At 45.9% G+C, this 20,146-nt stretch overlaps 1 protein-coding gene and 1 long non-coding RNA gene across 2 annotated transcripts; both read left to right on the top strand.

Annotated features, from left to right (window-relative positions):
- The first annotated feature begins 9,994 nt into the window (after positions 1–9,994).
- On the top strand, positions 9,995–13,368 carry LOC147959691 (uncharacterized). The gene is made up of 2 exons (XR_015610647.1): positions 9,995–11,804; positions 13,069–13,368. It is a non-coding gene; the product is annotated as an uncharacterized LOC147959691 (long non-coding RNA).
- A 2,827-nt stretch (positions 13,369–16,195) lies between these two features.
- Positions 16,196–17,207, top strand: LOC147959690 (uncharacterized). Its single transcript, XM_087532820.1, has 2 exons — positions 16,196–16,403; positions 16,447–17,207. Exons 1-2 carry the CDS (start codon positions 16,196–16,198, stop codon positions 17,205–17,207), a joined length of 969 nt encoding a protein of 322 aa, XP_087388946.1.
- Positions 17,208–20,146: the final 2,939 nt, after the last annotated feature.

The following is a 20,146-nucleotide window of genomic DNA, read 5'->3' as shown; positions in this document are numbered from 1 at the left end:
ATGTTTCTATAGATGAAAGTAAGAAAAGAACCGCTATGCTTAGAGCTAAAAGAGAATTTTTAGAAATAGCGTTCACTACCGATTGCTTTAATAAAAATGATGAAGATCTTAAAATGATTTGTGTTTCTTCTATTTATTCTTTGTTTAGTAAAATTAAAATTGAGGATAAAGGGACTGAAGAAGAGTCAACTTTGGCTAGATGGTGTCCCGACAATTCAGAGGGTGAGAATCTTGATGAAAAAAATGATAAAAGTGGGTTTGGAGAGGTCAAAACCTTAACTAGTGATGTGCCCACCCTTTTGGGTTACAAACACTTTAATTATGGTAATTGCTCCTTGGTTGATTGTATTTCTTTGTTGCAATCCATGATAAATTCGCCCCATGCCTATGAACACAATAAAGCTTTTACTAAACATATCGTAGATGCCATGATGAAAGCTTTAGAAGAAAAGTTGGAATTAGATATTTCAATTCCTAGGAAATTACATGATGAATGGGAACCTACTATCAAAGTCAAGATTAAAAATTATGAGTGTTTTGCTTTATGTGATTTGAATGCTAGTGTTTCCACAATTTCGAAATCTTTACGTGGTGTGCTTGGTCTTACCGATATTGAAGAATGTTCTTTTAATTTGCACTTGGCAGATTCTACTATTAAAAAGCCTATGGGAAAAATTGATGATTTCTTATTCTTGCAAATAGGAATTATGTACCCATAGATTTTATTGTTCTTGATACTGATTGCAATCTGTCTTGTCCAATTATACTTAGTAGATCGTTTTTACGCACTATAGGTGTCGTGATTGATATGAAAGAAGGCAATATTAAATTTCAATTTCCACTAAGGAAGGGTATGGAACACTTCCCTAGAACAAGAATTAGGCCACCATATGAATCAATCATGAGGGCATGTTATGGATCTAGAACCAAAGATGATAATACTTGAATATATGCATTATGCCTAGCTAGGGGCATAAAACGATAGCGCTTGTTGGGAGGCAACCCAATGAATAAATTTTATTTGCCTTTTTATTTATGTTCTTGAGTGTTTGCACAATTATGCTAATGTTATGATTGTGTTTTTATGTTTTAATTAGTTTTTATGCCAAGTAAAGCCTTTGGATTATGTTTGGTGATAGTTGATTTGATCTTGTTGAAAAACAAAAACTTTTACGTCCAGTAAAATAATTTTACTAAATCACAGAACTGGCGAAAAATTCTGAAGTTTTTACACAAGATTGATAAATAAATTGCCTACGTTTTCCTAATTTTTTAGAATTTTTGGAGTTACAGAAGTATACGGAGTTTTCATATTGCTATAGACTATTCTGTTTTTGATAGATTTTTTTTTCTTTGCGTTGTGTGCTTATTTTGATGAATCTATGGTTTGTATCGGGGGGTATAAGCCATGGTAAAGTTGGAATACAATAGATATAATGCAAAAATAAAATATGAATGGGTTTGCAACAATACTTAGAGTGGTGATTTGCTTTCTTATACTAACGGATCTCACGAAGGTTTTGTTGAGTTTTGTGTGATTGAAGTTTTCAAGTTTTGGGTGAGATCACGATGGATGAAGGAATAAGGAGCAAGAAGATCTTAAGCTTGGGGATGCCCCATGGCACCCCAAGTTATTGTCCAAAGAAGAAATAAGCAACTAAGCTTGGGGATGCCCCGGAAGGCATCCCCTCTTTCTTCTAACGACCATTGGTATTTTACTTGGAGCTATATTTTTATTCGTCACTTTTCATGAGTTTTGCTTGGAGCGTCTTGTATGATATGACTCTTTGCTTGTTTTGCTTTTTAGTTTGTGTCATCTATCCTTGCCAAACACACTTATTCGAGAGAGTCAAAATTATGCTAAGATTTGTTAGAATTGCTCTTCATGCTTCGCTTCAATCTTTTGAGCTATGGAATTGCTCTAGTGATTCACTTATATCTTTTTGAGCACGGTGTGCTTTAATATTTTTGAAGAAATTATCTCATGCTTCACTTATATTATTTTGAGAGATGAAAAATTTTATGCTCATGTTCTTCACTTAAATTTGTTTGTGCTTATCAAAAGCAATTGCAACATATGAAATTAGTCCCAAAGTGATAGATATTCAAGAGGGATATAATAAAAACTTTCATGAAGATCATTGGACAAAATAAACTTGATTCTTCGTAATAGTTTTGCGATATGATGATAATAATATGTGAGTCATGTTGGTGAGTAATTATGCTTTAGTAAGAATATTGGTGTTGAGATTTGTGATTCCCTATGCAAGCACGAAAGTCAATAGTTATGCAATGAAATTACATCCTACTTGTGGTGCATTATTAGGTGTTAGTTATGCTTAATGCTCGCTTATGTGATTTTTTTGATTCTTGGTTGGATGCTTCTCAATCTATTTGATAGCCTTCACTTGTACTAAGTAGAGATACTACTTGTGCATCCAAAATCCTTAAACCCAGCTTTGCCATATGAGTCCACCATACCTACCTATATGAGGTATTCCCATGCCATTCTAAGCAAATTTGTATGTGTCATCTCTAATTTTCGAAATAAATTTCCTTTTGTGTGCTCGTACCTCAAGAAGCGGCAGGGGGTGGCCAATATTTTCCATGCTAGATGTGTTATTCTCAAGATGAGTGTTTATTCACTTGTCGTTGCATGAGAGTACGGTGGTAATAGGGATGCCCAGTCCCGAAATGAAAAAGAAATTTACTTTATATTGTCGAATAATAAATTCCTTTGTAAGTGTTGGTATGGACGGCACCCGTGGATACGGCTAGCCGTGGAATGTGAAAGAATGGTGGAAAAAGGAATAAATTTTATTTTCTGTTTGGGAACCACGTATGATATATCTAGCATGGAAAGTGTTGGGAATTATTCGGTCATTTTCGTTGACGGGAGAAGTATGCCTCTCAAAATCTTTATCTCTCAATTTAAGCTTTGAGCTCTGGCACCTCTACAAATCCTTACTTCCCTCTGTGAAGGGCCTCTCTATTTAACTTATGCAATTTTTATTTTTGTTTGAGTCTCCATCTTCTCTTATAAAGCACCAACTAAGGGGCACTATGATCGTACTTAAGCATTGGGTATAGCTAATATGCAGGTGTGTTTCATGAATGGATCAATGATTGAGCATGATGGGCTAGGGATAACTTGCTTTAGTGTTGATATTTTGAAAGACATGGTTGCTTGTTGATATGCTTGAGTATTTAAATCTTCATGTCAAAACTAGACTATTGCTCTGAATCATATAAAAGTCCAAATGTCCATGCTACAAAAGAAAATAATATGTGATGAACATGTTAGGTAGCATTCCACATCAAAAATTCTATTTTTATCATTTACCTACTCGAGGACGAGTAGGAATTAAGCTTCGGGATGCTGATACGTCTCCAACGTATCTATAAGTTTTGCTTGTTCCATGCTGTTATATTATCATTCTTGGATGTTTTACAATCATTTTATAGCAACTTTCTACCATTTTTGGGGGACTAACCTATCTATAATACCTAAATAGTTCATCCCCACTATCTTATTTCTCTTGACATGCAGGCTATCCACATCAGCAACCACTCACATGCCGCCACGTCACCTCTGATCCCAACTCATTTTCACCCTCTGTTCTCCCATTAGTCCACGTCATCCTCTTTTGCTCTACTATCGTGCGCTTTAAATTTGTCGATGCCTGTCCTTCCACTCAATTTGTTACCGATGAGTTGCACATCGTCTCTTCAATTCTCTCTTCATCTCCTGCAAGTCCACCCACACAAATAGATCAAAAGTCATTGATGATTGTTTCCATCTCCCTCTCCATCTTACGTGAATCAATATGTCTCCACTGACTTTGCCTAAATGTCTTGAAATCAAAACAGTTCCCTTTACATCCCCACCTCGATGTACTTATATACTACTATGACGCCGACGACTTCTATAGTCTGCTTCAAACCCAGCGTCTCCCCAACAGCGTCCGTAGAGCGAGATGTTGCGGCGTCCTGGGGAATCAGGCAGCGGAGACGGTTCCCTCACATCACAGAAAACTTGGAGCGTGCCCTTCCTCCCTCCCCTATTGAGACTTGCGGCGGCTACGGAGCGTGGGCACACATTAGCAGCAGATGGAGGGCAGCAGCACCAGATCCATCGGGCTCGTCGGGGGATCGAGCCATGGCTATCCATTCCGTCCACACGTCGATCCATCTATCGAAATCGATTCATATTATTTTCCTTGAAGATCGTTGTCAATGGAGTCTTGGGCCGTTAGTCCCGGTGAGACGATGCTGTCGTACGCGTACACGCCGCTGGCCCCGTTTGATGATGTGGAGGAGTGCCGGAGTGGGGTTGGGGTGCGTGATGTGCATGCATCTCCGTGCTGGCCGCGTTGGCCGTGGTGGTGTTGGTGGTGGCCAACGCACTGGCTGGGTCCAGCAGGGTGGAGAGGGCGGTGGACGATGATGTGGTGGTGGACATGCCACCGCTGGCGGAGATGGCACAGAGCCGGGGCAGGGAAGCCAGCGTGTGACAGAGGACCTCCGGGGAGGCAGACGAGATGGGGTTCCTCGGAGCGGACGGGTTCCCCTGGAGCAACACCATGCTCCAGTGGTAGCGCACTCGATTCCATTTCCAGCCCGAGAACTAGATGAATGTCACATGCATCGGTTCATGATCCATCCACTCCTCTGGCCATTAATTCATTTTTTATTGCAGGGGCACTATACTGATTTTTCTCCTTTGGTTATAGGTGCCCGAAGGCCACGATCAGGAGCTAGGAGATGGTGGGCTGAGATTTCTCTCTCTGTTAATTTCATCTCCCTCTGCATAAATTTATATCACTCCTCTTTGTTGTTAACTTTCTCTCCGTTAATTCTCTATGAAGAATCAACAGATTGTCAATCCCAATCTGAACAAGTGCGACGGGTTCAGTGGGCATGTTTGACTATATCCTACAGCTTCATCTAATCTATGTAATTGAGCTATTTTTGGCACTCTCCAAAGCGATTGTTAAGAACCAGTTGCATAATGACAATATGTGGCTAAATATTTTTGAGTAGTTCATAGCAATAATTTTATCTACAAGGGTGGTAACCTCACCATCTCATAGCGAAGAGGTAAATCTCAACAAATTACCCATCTTTTATCCTTTCAACCAAATACAAAGTTGGCTACCTATAACCACTTATTATCCTCAGCCAAACAGAAAAATGGCTATTCCTAACCGTGGTTTGGGATACCCACAACCACATAAATCTATTTAGCAAACAAAATGTAGCCCTAATTACACAAATATTCATATACTACCTCCGTCCCAAAATAAGTGTCTCAACCTTAGTATAACTCTGGGACGGAGGGAGTATCGATTATATCATCAGAGACACATAACAAGTTCCGCAGCAACGCGCGGGGTGTCATCTAGTTGACATAGTGCCTAGTGCCAGTAGTTGTTTTTTTCTTGTTTTTTACTTCGCAGAAAATCAATACCAAATGGAGTCCAAATGCGAGATTTTTTTGGACCAGAAGGAACAACTTGGGCCAAAGAAGTACCAGAGGGGTGCCCCGAGGGCACAACCCACCTGGGCGCGCCTGGGGGCCCAGTCGCGCCCTGGTGGGTTATGCCCACCTCGGTGGCCTCCCGCACCACCTCTTCATCCTATAAATACCCAAATATTCCAAAAACCCTAGGGGAGTCGACGAAACACAATTCCAGCCACCGCAAGTTCCAAAACCACGAGATCCAATCTAAACACCATCACGGAGGATTCATCATCCTCATTGGTGCCTCTCTGATGATGCGTGATTAGTTCATTGTAGACCTACGAGTCCGTAGGCATTATCTAGATGGCTTCCTCTCTCTCTCTTTTGATCTCAATACAATGGTCTCTTGGAGATCTATTTGATGTAACTAGTTTTTGCGATGTGTTTGTTGGGATCCGATGAACTTTGAGTTTATTATCTGATCTATATATCCATGAAAGTTATTTGAGTCTTCTTTTGATCTCTTATATGCATGATAATTTATAGCCTCGTATTTCTTCTTTGAATCTTTGGTTTATTTAGGCCAACTAGATCGATTTTTCATGCAATGGGAAGAGGTACTTTGTTATGGGTTCGATCGTGCGGTGTTTTCTCCCAGTGACAGAAGGGGCAGCAAGACACGTACGTATCGTTGCTATTAAGGATAACAAGATGGGGGCTATTCCTACATGAATAGATCTCGTCTACATCATGTCATCGTTCTTAGTGCATTACTCCGTTTCTCCATGAACTTAATACACTAGATGCATGCTGGATAGCGATCGATGTGTGGAGTAATAGTAGTAGATGCAGGCAGGAGTCGGTCTATTAATCTTGGACGTGATGCCTATATATTGATCATTGCCTCGATATCGTCATAATTATTTGAGGTTTTATCAATTTCCCAATAGTAATTTGTTTGCCCACCGTGTGCTATTTTCTTGAGAGAAGCCACTAGTGAAATCTACGGCCCTAGGATCTCTTCTTTATCATATTCGCTTTCCGATCTATTATCTGCCACTTTTATTTTCAGATATATTATTCCAAAAACCCAAAAATACCTTGCTGCATTTTTTGTTATTTATTTTATTTCGCGTTTTATCCAGATCCATTTATCCAATCTATCACAATTTTATCGCGTCAACTTGACAATCTCTGGCGCCGTTACCCAAAGAAGGGATTGACAGCCCCTTATACGCGTCGGGTTGCAAGTATTTGTTCTTTGTGTGTAGGTACCGTTTACACAGTGTTGCTTGGTTCTCCTACTGGATTGATACCATGGTTTCATAACTGAGGGAAATACCTACCGTAGCTATGTTGCATCATCCCTTCCTCTTTGGGGAAATAGCGACGTAGCTCAAGCGACATCACGCCCCCTCCTTCTATAGGGGAAGGCGTGGGGGCTGGCTCTCTACTACCATAGAGCAACCGCCTCGCTTCACCAATTCCACGCCATGCGCTCCTGGCAAGCGCATTACTCCATCAACCACCCCACCTCGCCAATCCGGCTTCCTAGCTCCTCTGATTGAAGCGTTATTTCCACGACCACCCTTCTGCACCAATCCCACGTCTCGTGCTCAATCCGCGTTATGGGAGGTGCAGTAAAAGGCAGGAATGATGACTGAGATGGCAGTTATCCCAAGCCACGTGTGACCATGGGACTGCCCGGGCTAAACCTGGTGGCAACCCACATGCATACGCGCCCCCGGTTTCTGATGCAAGCGCTGAAATGCCGCCAAGGCGATAAGAAAACTGGAAGAAGGCTGGGGGTTGGCCCAAGTTTAGATTAATAAAGAAGCAAAGAAGGTTTCAAAAGCACGAGTATCACTTTAAGACAAATTTAACACCGCTTGTCAGTGCATTGTTTGGCCTCGCTCTGATACCAAGGTTGTCGGGGCCGGATTTCCGGGACATAAAATCCCAACAAATGACCCTTGTGTCGTCACCAGCCCCAGGATTACTATTTGCTGGTGGACACTTCCTTGATACAGAATTCCAAGCAATTACAATAGTTTGAGTACAAGACCATAAAGTTCCAATGAGTATAACAAGGATATCTAGTGGTGGATGACGGAATTGACTCGTGGATCTCCAACATTGATGGGACTCCATTTCCACAGGAACAGCTGACCCGAATAACTTCTATATCGCGTGGCTACTATCTTTGAATCCTAGGTTGCAGGGTGTGTTCGTAGTACTCCTCTCGGAATCATGATCTGGCCAAGACAATAGCCAGGGAGAAGCCAGTGAGTACGTTTGAATCTACTCGCAAACATGATGAACAAAAGATATACCGGATGCATATGCTCATGATGAATTAAATTATATGCATGAGTTGACTGAAAATCAAAGCATGGCAGGGATAAGTAAATCATGTCAGTAGTAAATCAAGGAAATGAAATGGAACATCGGGCGTTGGACCGCCCAAAGAATTCCAAGAAAAATGCCAAGCGGGTGTCTAAATGCGACGCCTCGAGAGGTCTTGAAAAGAAATGCCAAACGGGTGTCTAAAAGCGACGCCTCGAGAGGTCTTGAAAATAAATGCCATAGTCGGGTGTCTGAAGTGACACCTCATAAAGGGCTTATAAGAAAATAACAATGATGCCCGGCGGCACGTGTGACCAAGGCCCGGGGGCTCCTGTCGGTGTACTAAACATTGGTGTGTAATACCCTGACTTATGCATAGACAAGTAGCAGCTCCTCCGGCATGATAAATTCTCAACAAAGATTTCCAAATCAAAAGAAGCAGCTCTTTGAGAGATCAAGAAGCGCATCAAGAAGACCAAGACAAGCTACAAGATGAAGCACTAGAAGTGACCCCTGCCGGCAAGGCAAAGGCCCGACAAATGCTAGACCCAACAAGACTTCACCAAATGCCAGCGCTCCACCTCATCGAGCAGATAGTCACCCATCGATGAGGTGTCGAGCCTGTGGGTAGTTTGGTGGGGCTTATCGGGCACATGGCGGCTCACCGGAATGAAGATTACCTTTATCGACACCCGTCCAAATGGTGTGTCAAGCTAATAGGAGTTAGTTGGGCAAGCGGTGTTGCATCCTTATCAGGGCTTCTCCTCCTCATGACACCTAGTGATGCATTTAATGCTTTTTGTCCTAACCAACAGAGTTAGGTATGATAGCACTGTTACTATCTAATCACCATGTAGCAACCCTTTTGCCATTGTGGTAACCCCTTGAACTATAAAAGGAGGGCTAGGGCAACCTTTACAAGGGTTCAAACCCATAGCAACCTCAAGCATATGTACATGTGTAGCAGCCCTCTCCTTGTGCCTTGCCGGGGGAGAGTGCTTCGTGTACTTGTGCTCACACTCAACCAATACACCAAAGAAGTAGGGTTTTACGCTTCTCAGCGGCCCAAACCTAGGTAAAAGACCACAATGCCTCCTGTTGTTCTTTCTCTTTGCGTTTAGTGCACCCCCTCGCCGAACCACAAAGGGGTTGAGCCACCCCATAGATCATGGGTCCACGCCGACAAGCATCGTCAGTAACCTGAGGATATTTGTGTAGTGATTGCTAAGGCACAATGTGGGTGCACGTTTGTAGTTGGATCGTTAAAGTCGTCTCCACCAAATCGATAGTTATCATCTTACTGAAAGATCAGGACCCTCGCCTCTATCAAGTGGTATCAAAGCTGCTTTTGGATCCCCACTTTTATCAATACTTCACATATATTCGCAATATTCAAATTGGATTACCATATTCTTGCTTGATTTTCGATTGCATGCAGGAATAGACATTCGTGGTCAGGCTGATCGTGTGAAGGCATCATTAGTAACCTCAGGAGATTGGTTTAGCGATTGCTAAGGTGCAACGTTGTTGCACGTTCGTAGCTGGATCGTCAAAGTTGACTCCACCAAATCGATAGTTAACATCTCATCAAAAGATCGGGCCCCTCGCCTGTAACGCCCCGAGACCGACGCGCCAGGTGTCTTCCAGTTATTCACTGGCGTTGCCATGTCATTTGCTTGCATGTTGCATTTCATCATGTCATCATGTGCATTGCATCATCATGTTTTCAAAACCTGCATCTGTTCGGGTTCCCCCAATGCCATCCATTGTCCGTTCTGAGCCCAGACACACTTGCACGCGCCCGCGGCATGTCCGAAATATTATTTTATAAGTGGCCGGAAAATGTTCTCGGAATGGGTTGAAAGTTGGCATGCGGTGTTGTTTTGTTGTTAGTAGGCCGCCTGCCAAGTTTCATCGCATTTGGAGTTCGTTTGACGCCCCAACGTTTAACTATAGCGGCAATATAGTCGGTCTATCGTCGGACGTTTTCGGTCTCCGGAAACAGACGCGGTCCTCCCTCTATTCTCTTCTCTCGGCTCGAGACCGTCTACATAGCTCACGACCTACCGCCAGGTCCAACCTAACCTCTCTCGTCAGCCCGCGACTCTCCTCGCGCGCGCGTCCGAAAAATTGTTCCGGACCCGACCCGAGCAGTCGTCACCGTCGTGTCCGGATCATCCCCAAACATCTAGAAAACGTCTCTATTTTCTCATTTGGACTTCCCAACCTATATTTTTCTTAGCCGTCCATTTACGATCGTAGGGACGTGATTGCCTCTACCCTAATCCCTTTGCAATATAAATAGTGGGCAACCCTAAAACCTAGGGATCTGTCCCATCCATCCCGTGTCCGCCGCCGCCACCCACTCGAAATCTCTCGAGATCCATCCCCAATTCCTTGTCCCATCAATCCATCCAGCCGGAGCACTCCACTCCTCCCCTTGATCCCTCTAAGTTGCTGCTAGAGGCCCTGCCTCGTGCGCCCACGCAAGGAGACGAGCGCTCTCCTTCCCGAGCAGACGAGCACGCCCGTCGCTGACCCAAGCTCCACTTCGCGCCATCCCTTTTCTCTGTCCTGAGCAGAGCTCCGCCTCCGCTCGATCTGCTGCCTCACCGCCGCGCCGGTGAGCGAGACGCTGGAGGACCACAGGTCGCCGTCCCTCTGTCCATCCTTCCCCTCTTGTCTTCCTCTCCTGCATACTCCTCCTTCTCTCTCAGTCCTCTGCCTCTCTTTGTACAGGACGAACAGGAGCTCCCATGGTGCCGCCGCCGTCTTGGCTACCTTCACCAGAGAGCACCCCGCCACCGCTGTCTCTGCTTCGCTGGAATCCGCGGGGTCTTCTTTCGCTTCGCACCGCGCCAGGTCATCGCTCGCATTGACCTTCTCCTGCCTTGCTCGCCCGCCAACCCCGAGCGCTCAAGCCCCGCCCCGCGTAATCTTCTGCATCGCCAGGATCCGGTTGTTTTTTCCGATTCTTCAGAAACGATAGAACCAGGAGCTCGCTCGTCCCTCGTTGACCGCGCCCCCGCACCTGGGTCGCGTGCCATGAGCGGGCCCTCCAGCCGCATCAGGTAGGCTCGGCCTGCCTCCATCTACCGGGCCAGGCCCGCTGGGTGAGCTGCCTTCCCCAACGCTTGTTCCTGATGGACCAACCAGATCCAGCCAGTAGTTATATTTTTTCTGCTGCTCCGAATTTGCTTTTATTCCAGTAAAACAGTTTTGCAGAAAACCCCCCAAGCATCATGCATTTTATAACTCTCCAACCGTGCATCAGTTTAAAACAAACTTAATATGAAACTTGCTTAGATTTTCATCTAGTTTAATAATATGCAACTTTCATCTATGTTTAAAATGTTTAAAATGCTGTTTGTTTAAATTTGCTTAAATAACTTGCTAAAATGATTTATTTCATAACTAAATAACCGTAACTCGGAATTTAATAAACTTTATATGTAAATGGGGTAGAAAAATGCCTAGTTTAACATGGTGACATTTCTTTGCATGTTTAACAGCTATAAAATATGGTTTAGGGCAGAACAGTACCATAACCAAAATATGCACATGAGGAGTTTCCCGACTTGTTGTTTGTCGTTCCGGCCTCATTTAAACTTGCCTAGATAGGTAGTTTTCATTTGCTTCACCCTCTTGCCATGTTTAACAACATTTAATATTGTTGGGTACATAAATGAGATCGAACTAAATAACTTGAACGTGGTGTTTCGTCAATATGCAACGGAGTTGCATATTGAGCTCCACTTAATTTGTAGGATTGCTTGTGCACTTTGCCATGCCATGCCCTCTTTAAATCGGACATGCATCATACTTGTTTGCGCATCATGCCATGTCTATGTGGTGGTTGTTTACTATGTTGTTTGCTCTTTTCTGGTGTTGCTTCTTCGGGTTGGTTCCGATAACGTCGCGTTTGTGAGGATCCGTTCGACTACGTCCGTTTGACTTCTTCATGGACTCGTTCTTCTTCCTTGCGAGATCTCAGGCAAGATGACCATACCCTCGAAATCACTTCTATCTTTGCTTGCTAGTTTCTCGCTCTTTTGCTATGCCTATGCTGCGATACCTACCACTTGCTTATCATGCCTCCCATATTGTTGAACCAAGCCTCTAACCCACCTTGTCCTAGCAAACCGTTGTTTGGCTATGTTACCACTTTGCTCAGCCCCTCTTATACGTTGTTAGTTGCAGGTGAAGATTAAAGTTTGTTCCTTATTGGAACATGGAGATGTTGTTCCTTGTTGGAACATGTTTACTTGTTGGGATATCACAATATATCTTATTTAATTAATGCGTCTATATACTTGGTAAAGGGTGGAAGGCTCGGCCTTATGCCTAGTGTTTTGTTCCACTCTTGCCGCCCTAGTTTCCGTCATACCGGTGTTATGTTCCCGGATTTTGCGTTCCTTACGCGGTTGGGTTATAATGGGAACCCCTTGACAGTTCGCCTTGAATAAAACTCCTCCAGCAATGCCCAACATTGGTTTTACCATTCGCCACCTAGCCTTTTCTTTCCCTTGGGTTCTGCAGACTCAAGGGTCATCTTTATTTTAACCCCCCCGGGCCAGTGCTTCTCTAAGTGTTGGTCCAACTGAGCGATGTCCGAAGCTACCAGGGGCAACTCTGGGATGGCCCACCCGACGTCTTGCTCATCCGGTGTGCCCTGAGAACGAGATATGTGCAGCTCCTATCGGGATTTGTCGGCACATCTGGGTGGCTTTGTTGGTCTTGTTTTACCATTATCGAAATGTCTTGTAACCGGGATTCCGAGTCTGGTCGGGTCTTCCCGCTAGAAGGAATATTCTTCGTTGACCGTGAGAGCTTGTGATGGGCTAAGTTGGGACACCCCTGCAGGGTTTTGAACTTTCAAAAGCCGTGCCCGCGGTTATGGGCAGATGGGAATTTGTTAATGTCCGGTTGTAGAAAACCTGAAGTTGATCTTAATTAAAATGCATCAACCGCGTGTGTAACCGTGATGGTCTCTTTCCGGCGGAGTCCGGGAAGTGAACACGGTGTTGGAGTTATGCTTGACGTAGGTTGTTCTAGGATCACTTCTTGATCATAGTTTCCTCGATCGTGCTTTGCCTTCTCTTCTCGCTCGCTTTTGCGTATATGTTAGCCACCAAATATGCTAGTCACTGCTGCAGCTCCACCTCATACCTTTACCTTACCCATAAGCTTAAATAGTCTTGATCGCGAGGGTGTAAGATTGCTGAGTCCCCGTGACTCACAGATACTTCCAAAACCAGCTTGCAGGTGCCGTTGAACCGTGTAGGTGACGCAACCAAGCTCAAGGTGGAGCTCGATGAAGATCTTGTCCTTTATGTTGTTTCATTCTAGTTGATCAGCAGTGGAGCCCAGTTGGGCTCGATCGGGGATCTGTGTAGCATTTGGGGTAGTCTTCTTTTTATTTTGGTTCCGTAGTCAGACCTTGATTGTATCTGGTTGATGTAATGCTTTATTCATGTAATTGTGTGAAGGGGTGATTGTAAGCCAACTATGTAACTCTTTCCCTTATGTATTGCATGGGTTGTGTGAAGATTACCTCACTTGCGACATTGCTTTCAATGTGGTTATGCCTCTAAGTCGTGCTTCGACACGTGGGAGATATAGTCGCATCGAGGGCGTTACATCGCCTCTATCATGGGTTGCAGGGATCGAGACTGGGATTTGTCATTTCATATAACAGAGAGATATCTCTGGGCCTTCTCCGTAATACAACACCATGAAAAGTTTGCAAGCAAGTTACTAATGAGTCTAGTCATGGAGATCTTGTATTATGGAACTAGTAAAGAGACTTGCCGATAACAAGATTGGAGTATGGCGATACCGATGATCGAATCTCGGGCAAGGAACATATCGCGGGACAAAGAGATTTGTATACATGATTATCTGAATCCTTGACATCGTGGTTCAAACCAATAAAGATATTTGTTGAATATGTAGGAGTCAATATGGACATCCAGGTCCCACTACTGATTATTGATCGAAGAGGTGTCTCGATCATGTCTGCATGTTCTCGAATGCGCAAGGTCACACACTTAACATTCGATAAATGCTAGGGTAGTACTGGGATATTAATGTTGGCAAGACCGAAGGTAGTTCGGAGTCTCTTATGGGACCTCGGACATCAAGAGGAGCTCTGGAATGGTCCGAAAGTAAAGATTTATATATGGAAAGTGGGTTTCAGGGTACCGGAAAAGTTCGGGGGGTTACCGACATTGTACCGGGAGTCTTGAAAGGTTTCAAGGGTCCACCTACCTCGAAGATCCTCATGGACCCTGGGGAGGGCACACCAGCCCAGATGGGCCAAGCGCCACTCCGCGTAAGGCCCATGCGGCTGGGGAGGGGGCATCCACCCCTTGGCTTGGAGGGGTGGCCAGAGCTAGCCACATCCCCTCACCCCCTATATAAAGGGAGGAGATAGGCTAGGCGCACCACCCATCCCATTGCTAGTCGCCGCCCTCCCTCTCCCTCCACTTCCCTTCACCCCAGCGCTTGGTGAAGCCATGCAGAAACTCCACTACCACCATCACCACCACGCCGCCGTTCTGGCCTAGATCCCATCTACCTTTCCACCCCTGCTTGCTGGATCAAGGAGGAGGAGACATCGCCGAGCCATACGTTTGAACATCTCGGAGGTGATGTTCGTGCGGTGCTGGATTGGATTGGATCGTGAAGGGAGTACGACTACGCCAAGGTAATTATGAAGTGTATGAACGAGCCGTATGTGTGACACTTTCGGTCTACACGGGTATGTAGCCTCTCCCTCTCATTGCTAGCATCTCCATCGAATATATCTTGAGTGTTTGCAGAATTTTTTCCATGCAACAATCCCCATCATGCGCCCCCTGATAAATACCAATCCCCCTCCTAGGGTTAACCCACACCCAATGCTTTATCAACCTTTTGATTTCCCTAGTTTGAACCCTCTAGGGCCACAACATGGGCATGATCATATCAGGATGCCGACATGGATGACAGATGAAGATGTTCATTGGGCTTTTCAGCAGCCAATCCAATAATAATGTGGCACTTGATAATGACTGTGAATGAGAACCTGCGGTAAGTTGGTGAAGAGGAGGCTCTTCATATTTAGGATGAAAATAATAGTATTACCACTACTGTTTGTTTGTTGGATGGGGCAATTTCAAACAATATTCAATTTGGAGGCAACCCACTGAATGAAGAGGTTAACCAGACGGCTCACAATGTACCTGTTAACTTACATGTTTTTGCTCCTAATGATGCTCATAATCTTGGAGTTGGTATGCTTAATATCATGTTGGCTTACCCACATGATGAATTGATTGACCAAGTGAAAATCATGCCTGTTAATGAACAAGAGGCTATTATACCGCTTCCTGGATTGCCTCCAGCTGTAGTCCTCCAGATGCAGCAAGAGGCACCTGTTGCTCATGTGGCCGCTGAAAATGATGAAATTTTTATTGAAAATATTGCATCTATCATGCTGCACTGCGTGTAAATATTATTTCAGTCAATTCAGTCTCCTTGTATGTCTTTTATCAGCACAGATTAGCTGATGTAACGTTCATCCAATTTTGTAATCTAAACTCAGGCCTCCTTTGGTTTGTAGGAATGTTATAGGATTTCTATAGGATAGGATTTGCATAGGAAAATTTCCTTTGAGGCCCTTTGGTTTGTAGGAGTGGATTCCTATTCCTATGTAGGATAGGAATCAATCCTTTGTTATGCTTAGTATAATCTCATGCTAGCAACGTAGTTCTGTTTTTCTTTCTGTTTGTAATAATGTGTGCATGCGGGATGATGTGACCGAGACATGCATGTAGCTAGGTGGTGGCTCAAGTGCCGTAGCATGCACTGACCACTTATCCCTCTCCCGTTTTCTTCTCTTGGTGGGCGCATGCGCTGTGAGTCATGGCCGTGGGATGGCGCAGCCATCACGGATCATGGCGCGCCCACCGGGAGGTAGCTAGCTAGGTTGTTGCAACTGATATAGAGAGGAATGGAAAATAGAAAAGCTGCGCAGTTGACGGCGGCACAAAACTCACTCTCTCTCTCTGTCGTTCAAGTTCATAGCTCTCGCCCTTTCTTTCTCTGCTTGATCGCGTGTGTTGGCAACGACAATTGGCATCAGAGCCTGGTGTTTGATCCTGCTCCAGTGGCCGGTGGTGTCTGATCTGCGGCGGCGCGCATATGTCGGGCGACGAGTCAGACGGGAAGAGCAAGGGCGGCGCGAGATCTCCAACGCAGACGCCTTCGTCCAAGGCGCCGGTCGCGCGCCTCACTGGTAGCGGGAGCGGCGAGTTTCGCGTGGTGGAGCGCGTCGTGCGCGAGGAGTTGGGGGCGTCGCTGATGCTCACCCGCACCAATTACTAGGAGTGGGCACTCCTGATGCAAGTCAAGTTGCAGGTTGCCTACGTCTGGACTGCGGTGACCGAAGACGACGCCGACGAGAACGACGACCGGCGCGCGCTGCAGATTATCCTCACCGGCGTCCCGCCGGAGATGTTGCGCGTGCTGGCCGCGAAGGACATGGCGAAGGTGGCATGGGAGGCCATCAAGATGATGAGGATGGGCAGCGCGCGCCCGCGAGGCCAAGGCACAAGTGCGCCGGCGCGAATTCGAGGATCTCCGGTTCAAAGACGGAGAGTCCATTGAGGATTTTGGGCTACGGCTCGCCGCCCTCGTCGCCGATCTCGAGCTGTTCGGCGACCCCGTCACCGAGAACAAGGCTATGCAGAAATTCCTTCGACTGGTGTCGCGCCGCTACCGGTCGATGGCGATGGCGATCGAGTCACTCCTCGATCTGAAGGCCATGACCATTGAGGAGCTCGTCGGCCGCTTCTCTACGTGTGAGGATCACTATGACCTTGACGACGGCGCGCAGACTGGTGGGCGCCTCTTGCTCACACACGAGGAGTGGTTGGCCCGTGAGAAGGTGGGCAGCGGCGGTGGCTCATCGTCTGGCGGCGGCAACACTGGCAAGAACAAAGCACACACCAAAGCCAAGCCTCAAGGCGGCGGCAAGGGCGCGTCGGGGAGCACGGGCTCGGGCGGCTCCGGCGGATCTGGCGACAAGAAGAAGAAAGGCAAGTGCCATCACTGCGGCATTCCAGGGCACTGGAAGAAGGAGTGCCGAACCTGGCTCCGTGAGCAGGAGCAGAAGGGCAATCAGGAGCAAGCACATCTTGCCCAAGCTGGCGCTGAGCATGATCAGGGCCTGTACATGGTCGTGGTCACCGCTGTGGACACCTCCCAACTCGTGGTGCCCCAACATGTGTACCTCAACGAGGAGAAGGTCATGCCCGTCCCCTCGCCGGACGGGGTGTGGTTCTTCGACACAGGGGCGAGCAGCCATATGACAGGTGATCGACACGTTTTTTCTGTTGGAAATATGCCCTAGAGGCAATAATAAAGTGATTATTATTATATTTCCTTGTTCATGATAATTGTCTATTATTCATGCTATAATTGTGTTATCCAGAAATCATAATACATGTGTGAATACATAGACCACAACATGTCCCTAGTGAGCCTCTAGTTAACTAGCTCGTTGATCAATAGATAGTCATGGTTTCCTAACTATGGACATTGGATGTCATTGATAATGGGATCACATCATTAGGAGAATGATGTGATGGACAAGACCCAATCCTAAGCATAGCACAAGATCGTGTAGTTCGTTTGCTAGAGCTTTTCCAATGTCAAGTATCATTTCCTTAGACCATGAGATCGTGTAACTCCCGGATGCCGTAGGAGTGCTTTGGGTGTACCAAACGTCACAACGTAACTGGGTGACTATAAAGGTATACTACAGGTATCCCCGAAAGTATCTGTTGGGTTGATACGGATCGAGATTGGGATTTGTCACTCCGTATGATGGAGAGGTATCTCTGGGCCCACTCGGTAATGCATCATCATAATGAGCTCGATGTGACCAAGTGTTTGGTCACGGGATCATGCATTACGGTACGAGTAAAGTGACTTGCCGGTAATGAGATTGAACGAGGTATTGGGATACCGATGATCGAATCTCGGGCAAGTAACGTACCGATTGACAAAGGGAATTGAGTACAGGATTGATTGAATCCTCGACATCGTGGTTCATCCGATGAGATCATCGTGGAACATGTGGGAGCCAACATGGGTATCCAGATCCCGCTGTTGGTTATTGACCGGAGAGTCGTCTCGGTCATGTCTGCGTGTCTCCCGAACCCGTAGGGTCTACACACTTAAGGTTCGGTGACGCTAGGGTTGTAGAGATATTAGTATGCGGTAACCTAGAAGTTGTTCGGAGTCCCGGATGAGATCCCGAACGTCACGAGGAGTTCTGGAATGGTCCAGAGGTGAAGATTTATATATAGGAAGTCCAGTTTCGGCCATTGGGAAAGTTTCGGGGGTAATCGGTATTGTACCGGGACCACCGGAAGGGTCCCGGGGGTCCACCGGGTGGGGCCACCTATCCCGGAGGGCCCCATGGGCTGAAGTGGGAGGGGAACCAGCCCCTGGTGGGCTGGTGCGCCTCCCATGGGCTCCCCCTGGGCCTAGGGTTGGAAACCCTAGGGGTGGGGGGCGCCCCACTTGGCTTGGGGGCAAGTCCCCCTGGCCCCCCCTTGGAGATCCCATCTCCTAGGGCCGGCGCCCCCCCTAGGGGCCCTATATATAGTGGGGGGAGGGAGGGCAGCCGCACCCAAGTCCCTGGCCCCTCCCTCTCCCCTCGTAACACCTCTCTCTCTCTCGTTGGAGCTTGGCGAAGCCCTGCCGAGATCACCGCTGCTTCCACCACCACGTCGTCGTGCTGCTGGATCTCCATCAACCTCTCCTTCCCTTGCTGGATCAAGAAGGAGGAGACGTCTTCCCAACCGTACGTGTGTTGAACGCGGAGGTGTCGTCCGTTCGGTGCTAGGTCATCAATGATTTGGATCACGACGAGTACGACTCCATCAACCCCGTTCTCTTGAACGCTTCCGCTCGCGATCTACAAGGGTATGTAGATGCACTCCCCTCTCCCTCGTTGCTAGATGACTCCATAGATTGATCTTAGTGATGCATAGAAAATTTTAAAATTTTGCTACGTTCCCCAACAGTGGCATCATGAGCTAGGTCTATGCGTAGTTTCTATGCACGAGTAGAACACAAGTTGTTGTGGGCGTTGATTTTGTCAATTTACTTGTCGTTACTAGTCTTATCTTGATTCGGTAGCATCGTGGGATGAAGCGGCCCGGACCGACCTTACACGTACGCTTACGTGAGACTGGTTCCACCGACTGACATGCACTAGTTGCATAAGGTGGCTAGCGGGTGTCTGTCTCTCCCACTTTTGTCGGATTGGATTCGATGAAAAGGGTCCTTATGAAGGGTAAATAGAAATTGGCATATCACGTTGTGGTTTTGGCGTAGGTAAGAAACGTTCTTGCTAGAAACCTATAGCAGCCACGTAAAAACTTGCAACAACAATTAGAGGACGTCTAACTTGTTTTTGCAGCATGTGCCATGTGATGTGATATGGCCAAAAGGATGTGATGAATGATATATGTGATGTATGAGATTGATCATGTTCTTGTAATAGGAATCACGACTTGCATGTCGATGAGTATGACAATCGGCAGGAGCCATAGGAGTTGTCTTAATTTATTTATGACCTGCGTGTCAACATAAACGTCATGTAATTACTTTACTTTATTTCTAAACCTTTAGCCATAGTAGTAGAAGTAATAGATGACGAGACAACTTCATGAAGACACGATTATGGAGATCATGATGATGGAGATCAAGGTGTCATGCCGGTGATGATGATGATCATGGCGCCCCGAAGATGGTGATCAAAAGGAGCAAAATGATATTGGCCATATCATGTCACTATTTGATTGCATGTGATGTTTATCATGTTTTACATCTTATTTGCTTAGAACGACGGTAGCTTAAATAAGATGATCCCTCACATAATTTCAAGAAAGTGTTCCCCCTAACTGTGCACCGTTGTGAAGGTTCGTTGTTTCGAAGCACCACGTGATGATCGGGTGTGATAGATTCTAACGTTCAAATACAACGGGTGTAAGCCAGATTTACACACGCAATACACTTAGGTTGACTTGACGAGCCTAGCATGTACAGACATGGCCTCGGAACATGGAAGACTAAAAGGTCGAACATGAGTCGTATAGAAGATACGATCAACATGAAGATGTTCACCGATGATGACTAGTCCGTCTCACGTGATGATCGGACACGACCTAGTTGACTCGGATCATGTATCACTTAGATGACTAGAGGGATGTCTGTCTGAGTGGGAGTTCATTAAATAATTTGATTAGATGAACTTAATTATCATGAACTTTGTCT

This window comes from Triticum urartu, chromosome 7A (genome assembly GCF_056163025.1).
Source record: "Triticum urartu cultivar PI428250 chromosome 7A, HENAU_Tu73, whole genome shotgun sequence".
NCBI classification, from domain to species: Eukaryota; Viridiplantae; Streptophyta; class Magnoliopsida; order Poales; family Poaceae; genus Triticum; species Triticum urartu.
This window is presented reverse-complemented; position numbering and strand designations above follow the sequence as displayed.

Coding starts and splice junctions, on each gene's coding strand:
- LOC147959690 (XM_087532820.1), top strand. CDS start 16,196: ATGCAAGTCAAGTTGCAGGTTGCCTACGTCTGGACTGCGGTGACCGAA. Junction 16,404..16,446: donor CGCGCGCCCGCGAGGCCAAG/GCACAAGTGCGC, acceptor TCCGGTTCAAAG/ACGGAGAGTCCATTGAGGAT.